This window comes from Exserohilum turcica (genome assembly GCF_000359705.1).
Source record: "Exserohilum turcica Et28A unplaced genomic scaffold SETTUscaffold_3, whole genome shotgun sequence".
NCBI classification, from domain to species: domain Eukaryota; kingdom Fungi; phylum Ascomycota; class Dothideomycetes; order Pleosporales; family Pleosporaceae; genus Exserohilum; species Exserohilum turcicum.
The window spans coordinates 2,507,778-2,516,793 of record NW_007360136.1 but is presented as its reverse complement, the minus strand read 5'-3'; the positions used below and the strand labels follow the sequence as shown (position 1 = coordinate 2,516,793).

Genomic DNA, 9,016 nt, shown 5'->3' with positions numbered 1-9,016 from the left:
TCTGAGCGCGTCGTCTGGGCGCCGCTCAGGCCTCGCACAGATGCCGGGTTGCAGAGTAAGACCTGGCGTCTGCTGCTTGACCGAGATTCCATCGAGGAGCTATCCAAAGGGCGTTCAGCCCGTTACAGATATATGTCTAAGGTTGTTCTTAATTACTAGCTGCTACTATTGCGTAGGAGCTAGGGGGCTAAGCTTAAGGTTAGGTAGGCGGGGTATTTGGTTTTTCAAGGCGTCTAACTTTCTCTCTTAGTTCTTTAGAGACGTTAGATAGAGAGGAGATTTAGTCTCCTAGAATTATAGAGTTTTTCTTGTTTACTCTACTATTCTCTATAAAGTCTCTAAAGACTTCTACAAGGTCTAGTAAACTAGTTCGCCTAGTAGAGTTGTTTTTAGCTAGGTTAGCTGCTTAGATTACTAGGTTTCTAGCAATCTCTAAGGGCTCCTTAATAGAGGTTGCCTTTGGTGTTTTCCCTACTATAGGGTATCTTGGCACTGCTCTAATAAATGGAGAAAAATTGCTTCTTGTCCTAGTATAGGTAGGCCTAGGCGGTTCTTCTAGTTGCCTGTTAGAGCAAGGCGTAGAGGCCTCCTCAGCCATCTCAATTTCTAGATTATTATCTATTAGTCGTTTGCTTTTGCCTCTAAGGTCCTTTAAGGCTAGTCTTTTTTTGTTATTTTTATTATTTTAATATGTTTATGTTTCTTGCTAAATTTAAGCTTTAATAAGCTCCTGCGTTCCTATTAGCCCCTCTAGTCTTGGCATTAGAGCCTAAGCTCTATGAGAAAATTCTCCCAGGCGTGAGAAAACAAAGGAAGGCCTCCTTCTTCTCCCTACTACGCGCTAGCGCCTTAGCTGCAGGTGTTGAAAATGCTGTTAGTCGATTCCTCGTGGTCGGTTCTCCTAGATAGCGTGCTTTCCTAGCGGTTTCCAGAAAACTCGAAGTTGGTGTAGTGGTCGGTGAGAGATATATTATTGTTTACCTAGAATAGAGTGGTTGAGATAGACCCTAGACTAGTCTTAGAGGCATAAAATATACTTTTATCTACAGGGTTCTGTAATAATAACTACGTGTATTATATATCTCCATAATCTAGTATTTCTACTTTAGAAATAGATGTTCTAGGCAGCGCGCTACTACTATAAGGTCTAGGGTTTGCCTGCCTTTATGCCCTAGGGAAAGGTTTAAAGGGCTCTTAAATGCAATACATACATACATATAAATCTTTTTCCAAAGGACTAGTAGTTAAGTAGGTAACTACTACCGTATCCCCACTGCTGCCTGGATTTTTGCTTTCAATATTGAAGAAAAGACTTGTGTGATTTTTATTTATATGCATAAGCAGGGTCTTAGGCCTTAGTATTAGGGCAGTGAGTTGCTAAAGCAGGAGTCATAGGTGCCGTTGCCATGCGATGTTTTGCATGTGCTTACTATCGCATAGATAATCACAATTTGAAAACCTGTTTTGTGCTAAATTAGATCAAGATGCTACGCTTATTATTATTTTCCTTATAGCGTTAGCTATTTATTGGAATTGTCTAATAGGGGTTCTTGCATAAGAAGAAATTAACACCTGTTAGTTCTAAGAAGCTTCGTAGTTCTCAGCTAGATAGATCCTAAGATATTAGGAATCCCTTTCTTTAGTTGGCTCTCGTTACATAAGGAACACGAGAAGCATGATTGTAGCCTGTGTAACTAGAATAGCTAGAATAAAAGCTAAGGCTGCACCCCTTTTTAGTACCCCTATCCCTAACACATCGGCTCTATCCTCATATCGGCCCTCCTCTAGTCTATTGTCAGAGTTTTTTGCCAGTGCCACACCGCCGCTAACAGTCATCCTTTCACAGTAGCTATTAGATGAGTCAGCACTAAACCAACTCTAGTAACTAAATTGGCTACGTGAACACTTTTCATAGATTCAGGGGACAATTGTTAATCACATTGGGCATTGATTTGGCACGGTGATTTTAGGGTCGTAATTAGCGAAAGTATATAGTTAATCATTGTTAGTAACCTAAAATAAAAGACAGGTTTGCCTAACTCTTAATCTACACCTAAATTTTTAATATACAAGTCTCTCCTCATAGAAGACGATCTAGCTAATCGCTATCTCTACCCCTTCAACACTACCACCAACACTAACAATGACACTCCCATTGCTCCTTACAGTACTCGTTACGGCTGCTACGATCCCCTTAGCTTCCTCCCTCTGTTGCTCTGTGCCTGAAAACGCGGGTACCTGCGGCCTTACTAATTGGAAACCTATCTGTGTACGTATTACCACCTTCTATATGTTCCGACATCTGCTAACAACCCGACAGTGCCTCAGCGCTGCTACGGCCGCGACCCCAGCGCAATGCGCGAGAGACAACTATTTCTACAATTACTTTCCTAACGATAACCATGTGATTGTCTTCACTCAGAGCGACCCATGTGGTCCGGGAGGCACTGGACGTTATGGATGTGCATGTTGGAAGGAGCCTTGTTCATGATACTGTTCGGGTTACCAGATACCTCTAGCCTCTACCATTATATTATATACAGTATTATTATAGCTATACTCATATCAAGCAATTAATGGTTGTTCTTCTATCTTAGTAATGCAGAGTGGCATAACAGCGGCACTCTACGCGAATTGCAACCGGTGTGCCGTACCGAACCTTTGCTCGATATCGACACCAAAGTTCCGGCAGATGCTGTCATCAACTCTTTCCACTTCTTAAGGGTCTTACCATATATTGCCTACGCTACTTCACTACTTTGGAAACCTAGAGGCCCACAACAGGCCAGGGAATCAGCAGCTTCAGGGCAGAACGGTCAGACATAGTATGGAATTGAAAATATAAGTGTAGCAAAGATTGCAAGTTTATATGAGTTAGAGGAAGTAGCTTATATCTTGTAACTTAAGTCCTATTTCCTGTAGCCCGACCCCTAAAGCTGAGAAGGGGCTTGGTAAGAGATAATCGCAAGCTTTACCTACCACCGTTACCACATCTTTATGAACTCGGTCGCCCAACTACTAGCCATTTCTGGGATTATGTGAGCAGTCCCCGAAGAAATGCTGCAGGGGTCAGTTGGCATTGGGGAGGCCGACAAGGAGATACACCTGTACATGGTGACGGCTGCGAACATCCAACTTACGAAGATGAGTTACTAAATATGCTGTTTTTTATTCGATTGATGCTGTACCTTGGCACTTCTCTTCTAAGCTAAACATACTACTACATTTCTGCATACGCTATAGCTGTTGATGTGTAGCAAGTAAGTGTAGCCAGCGACAAAATTCAATGTTTACTCAACCTTACAAACGGTTAAGAAGTGCAGAAGAATATCTGTGAGAGACGTTCTCTATGTTATGATGCGAGATTCGAGTTGCTGGGAAAGCCAGTTTTGGTTACTAGCACATTTAGGTGTAGACCAATGGTGCGGAGGTGTGCGGGGAAAAAGCTCGGAGCTCGGCTTCAACGCCAAAAAAGTTCCTGGGCGCGTTCATCCCGCGCGACAGCTTCCATGTCTCTCTACTACGAGGCCGCGGCCATTCTCGCCAATTCCGACAATGTCGGCGGGTCGCTCAAGTCCCGGATATACAACAAGAAAGATTTGAAGAGCACGCCGGGACAGCTCTTTGCTCTCGTTGCCGAAACGTCGAAATGGTCGGTGGTGCTGAAGGATGTGATTGACAAGTGCAAGCTGCTTGCAGAAGAGAAGAAAGTTGGTACTTGTAGGAAGAATTCCTTGAAACCATAGCTAATATACGTCAGTTGACTCCAATCCTTGCTCTCTTGCTTGCGCATGATCTACTCCTCGCGAAGAATGGCGTCGCGGCACCAGCCAACCATGTCCTCAAGCTCGCCATCACCCGACACAAAGCCCGTTTGAGCGCCGAGCTGACCAAATCTCGTATACGATACGGCTATGCCACTCTGGATGCTTTCAAAGAGGCTGTGAATGACGGTAGGCTGGACAAAGAAGAGGGCGACGTTCCAAAGAGCCGACATCCCCGATGGGTACGCGTAAATACAATCAAGACGACACTGCAGGAACAGCTTGCAACGACCTTTTCTGGATATACAAAGACGGGACGCCTAGAGGATGTCCTTGCGGCGCCCAAGAACTCAAAAGTCTTCTACGAAGACCCCAATATCCCCAACCTGCTCGCGCTGCCCTCTAGGATTGATCTCAGCAGAGTGGCTGCCTACCTAAAGGGCCAGATCATATTCCAGGACAAAGCGTCATGTTTTCCAGCGTACTTACTGAACCCTAACCCGGACGATGGCGATGTCATTGATGCCACTGCGGCGCCAGGAAATAAAACCACTCACCTGGCGGCCATTGTGTCGGAAAGAAAACAGGAAGGCGAGGATCAAAAAGTCATCGCTTTCGAGCGCGACAAAGGCAGAACTTTTACCTTGCAAAAGATGGTCAAGTTGGCATCGGCGGACAGCATTGTCCATGTAAAAGGCAACAGCGACTTCATCGCCGCTAAGCCCGGGTCAGACGAGTACGCCAACGTTGGTGCTATACTTCTTGACCCAAGTTGCTCTGGTACTGGTATTGTGGGACGCGACGACGCGATCAAAATGCATCTTCCCGAGTTGCCTAGCGCTCAAGCAACACTGCAAAAGCCCGAGAAAGGGAAGAAGCGGAAAAGAGGGGACGAATCAGCAAAAAGCGATGCCCAGCCAATGCTCAACCTGGACATGGACGACTCAGCACCTGAAGAGACACCGATGGATGGCAAGTTGACAGAACGACTGGCGGCCTTGTCGGGTTTCCAACTCCATATCCTCACTCACGCTATGCGATTCGAGAGCGCACATAAAATAACCTACTCTACGTGCTCAATTCACTTCGAGGAAAACGAAGGCGTTGTCTTTCAGGCGTTGGCATCGACAGTTGCAAAAGAGCGGGGCTGGAAGATTCTCAAAAGGGATCAACAAGTGGACGGTCTGCAGAAGTGGCATAGAAGAGGCATCTGGGAAGACGACAAGTTTGATGATGAGTTGGACGAGTCTGTCAAGAACGATATATTGGAGGCGTGCATTCGTTGCGACAAGGGTACTGAAGAAGGTACAATGGGTTTCTTCGTGGCTGGATTTGTTCGCGAAGGCGACCTGGACTCGGCGCAAGTCACCAAAGTTGCAGTCCCTGAGGATGAGGAATGGGGTGGCTTCAGTGACCACGATAAGGCTGAAGAGGTAAATCAGGCAAAAGTGCTGATACCCAAAGACACAGGAAGTCACAAGAAAAAGAAGCGCAAACACAGCAAGAAGTAAGGCGCAGCCCCGACCCTCGGGAGGATAGGAGCTTTGGACTTTGCGCAAGTGCCTTGGGTAACAATTACCACACAGAATGCGCATTCGATTGTAGTTGCTGAGTTTGTAAGCGAACACTTTCTTGCCAACTCAATGGACCTCAGCTTTTCGTTGCGTGCGCCAATTATCCTTTGACTTTTCCAAACCACTTCAGTATTCTCGACATGGCGCCGGACCGCGCATCACTCACGTCAAACCCGGCGACTGTGTCTACCACTCACCCCTCAACTCCTATCACCCCTGATCTGTCTCGACCTAGACTCAAGCAAATTACACAGTGGATTCGTGATGAGCTGGACATACGTGTGGCCCGTGACGGCTCTGATGTGCTACGACCTGACGACGTCTTGACCCTCCACGAGACCTTTATTGCTCTTCAACACGCAAGAAACATCACCGTCTCGGACTTGCGTGCGACCGGTATTCACAAAGCGGTGCAGAACATTGCTGGCGTGGCGACACGATGGCCTGGCCGGCTGTGCGATGACTGCGATAGGATCATCGATATCTGGACTGCCAAATTTGGTCGTTTCAGTGAGATTCATCCGTTCTTATTTGGGAGAGGCGGTCGACTTGAAGGTATTGCTAGCATCCACGAGTACTCTCGCGAGGCAAGTGGCCGTTACAACAGCTTGGTGCCTTGACTAATGCTATCACAGGCATTACTCAAGCGGTGGGCCTCGACATGCCCCGAAAAGATCCACCCCAAGCGATCTCACAGACTAGGTAGTCTAGGCTTTGTTGCTGGAAGGTGAGGCGGTGCCGCATCGTTACCGGATTCATATTGACAACTTTGCAGTTGGTGGATCAACCCTTTGTTCGCACACCATGCCGGCATCATCGGCCTCGAAGCATGTGACGGTGGGACGACATATGATAAACATGGGGCATATGCACTGTTGCTAAAAGACACGGGCGAACTCGAAGCAAGCTGCGAATCGCGTTTCACGTATCGCGTTCCACAAAACGACAAGGGCAAGTTCCGACTGACATCGGCCACTCCAAGAAGCAGAGATCCTGTTCGGGTACTTCGCAGTCACAGTATCAATAGCATATGGGGTCCCAAGGCTGGTGTGAGGTATGAAGGTCTGTACAGCGTCAGAGGCTGGTCTATCAAGCAGGCAAAGAGCACCGATACAGCTGGCGGACAGTGGAAAGAGGGCGATATCCTCTTCGATGTCAGATTCGAACGTACCGACCAAGTACCGATGGAAGTGGTCATTACGCGGCCTACTGCGACCGAAGTTGACGATTATGCGGAATACAAGCGCCTTCGCAAACTCAACCGCGACGGCAAGCAAAAAGAAGCAAAGGCAACATCTTACAATCCTAGTCTTCATCCTGTTGCTAAGCCTTTATCTCCGGTTATGCCATTACCGTCTCCTCTCGCAGCGCCGAAGCAGCTAGTTATTGACTCCCCTCCAAGTGCATTGCGTAAAGACATGGTCAAACGACTCCACTTCGACGAAGAAGCACATATCCATGTTATCGGAGACGAGGAAGCTCTCTCGCCAAGGAGTGCACCCGACATGGATCCAATGAAAGTCGCGGCGTTGGGTAAGAGTAAAAAGTTGACTGTTTCCTCGCAATCCAGCCAAGCAGCCACCCATAGCAAAGCCGACTTGTCAGTCCCTGATGCAGGTGGATATGCCAGCCCTGCAGGCTCCAATACCAGCAGTTCATATACCATGCACACAACAAAGACAGCGGCCAGTACTAAACCTAACGTCGACATACGGCAAGTAGCACCGTGGATCGACTACGATGCCAACCTTAGCCTGCCTTCGCCATCTGAAGAGTCACTCATAGTGCACCAACGCCCCATTATTACACGAACCATTACGAGCGTGGGACCGCTCAGAACACAAGGCACAAAGTCTCTCTTTACGAAATCTCGAGAGCGCTTGCCGAGTCCAGAGGATAGTCCTAACGCGTCTAGTTCTGCGGAGCCTCGCCCTGACGATAAACACGAGAAAAAGAATGATGGTGATACCAAGGGTTTGCCAGGAGACATGTTCAGTGCGCAGAACATGGCGAAGAGACACAAAAGGAAGAGTGTTGCTATGCGCAAGCGGACCCTGATGGCGAAGCTGTTTGATGGTGTGCTGGATGACGACAGCGAAGGAGATGGTACATTCTGGGAGACCAGAACTGGATTGTCTAGCGCAGATCCAAGCACGCCACAATCTTCGTTGCAAGAGCGGGAGAGTCGTTACAAGGACATGTCCCAACTGCATCCGCACTCATTGCCTAGACCATGCAGCCCCGATAGCCCACTCAAGTTGGCCCGTCGCAACGCCATCTGCTCCATCGACGAACCAACTTGTCCTCTAGCTGTTGCCACGACGCCAGATACCAGTAGAAGCTCTATCATTGTCTCTATCCCTCACGAGGATCCTTTCATCGAGAGCCCAGCCCCACGACGACCAAAAGCACTACCAATGTCAATGAAGAATCTCATGTCACAGTCTACCGCAGTAACCACTGTCGGCAGCGTGACATGCATGCCTGTCCTGGGCCGATCTGAATCTCCACAAAAGCACATCGACGAAGATTCGCTGGCCGAGACTCGTCTGCGGAAGATGGTAGGACAGCTACAACCTCTCGAGATCAAGATGGCGTTTAAAAATCCGTTTGACGACTCGAATGGCGTTGGTGAAGGCGACTGCATGGAATGATTGGAAGCGCGGAAAGAGCAGCAGGAGATGACGTGATACAGCCTCGATGCCAAGTACAATATCCACAAGGATAGTTGTGTGCTTTGAATCTCTGTATGAGAATTCCAAATCCTAGTTCGTACATGTCACTTTACGACCAAATCAAAACTAGAAACAGACATGAGACTTGGAGAAGAAGAAGAATCAGAGGATCACCAAGAAAAAGTTCCCTGGACGAATATTTTGCGTGTTTCTATTGCTATTGCCCATGCCAGCCGGCCCCACCCACCCATTTCCCAGCGCCCTACCGTACCTGCAGCCTGCATCCACGCTGCAACCCTTTTTTTTTCTTCTCCCCCATATCCCCATTTTTTCTTTCTTTCTTTCTTTCTTCTATCTCACCCATCACCATGTCCAACACTGACATCATACCGTCGGCTCCCGCTTACCCAGACCCATGGTCCGGCGCCACGCCACACTACGCCATGCGGTACACTACCAGTACGGCCGGAGGCGCGCGCGCGCGCCCTCCCGACGTAGGACCGAAAGAGATACTGCACCGCACTATAGACACAGCGAGGAAGAAAAAACCCCCCCCCTTGTAGATGGACGGAAAGACTTGTTTCCGGGGAGTGCATGTAACATCCCACACACATCCCACACACATCCACCCAACACACATCCTACATACATACAAACAAACAAACATAAACATATATGTATGTAACTAGTTATGTATGTATATATGTATGTATATCTATCCGCATAGCCACACAAGTCATGTACCCAGCTGTATGTACATATGTACGCCGCGACGATAACTACTTGTAATGTATCACCAACGTCAAGTTTTCTAGAATAGGTGTAATTTTCGTTAAATATATACAAATCCCTTACAAGAAACTAATTACAGCAAGTTTTAAGACGTGCAGCGTGCGCGCTGTGGAGCTATAAGCTATAAGAGCAGACAGTTAGGACACGTCTCACACTCAAAACAAAAACACACAGACCACTCTGCTTAGTAATAAGAGAACCCCAGCAACAG

At 47.7% G+C, this 9,016-nt stretch overlaps 2 protein-coding genes across 2 annotated transcripts; both read left to right on the top strand.

The window, feature by feature from the left end:
- Positions 1-3,509: 3,509 nt before the first annotated feature.
- On the top strand, positions 3,510-5,275 carry SETTUDRAFT_20759 (uncharacterized protein; the record flags this gene model as incomplete). The annotated part of the gene is made up of 2 exons (XM_008028735.1): positions 3,510-3,710; positions 3,761-5,275. 2 exons carry the CDS (start codon positions 3,510-3,512, stop codon positions 5,273-5,275), a joined length of 1,716 nt encoding a protein of 571 aa, XP_008026926.1.
- A 203-nt stretch (positions 5,276-5,478) lies between these two features.
- SETTUDRAFT_90558 (uncharacterized protein) lies at positions 5,479-7,437 on the top strand (the record flags this gene model as incomplete). Its single annotated transcript, XM_008029497.1, has 3 exons — positions 5,479-5,949; positions 5,974-6,065; positions 6,114-7,437. Coding segments are annotated over 3 exons (1,887 nt in total), but the record flags the coding sequence as incomplete, so codon positions are not given.
- Positions 7,438-9,016: the final 1,579 nt, after the last annotated feature.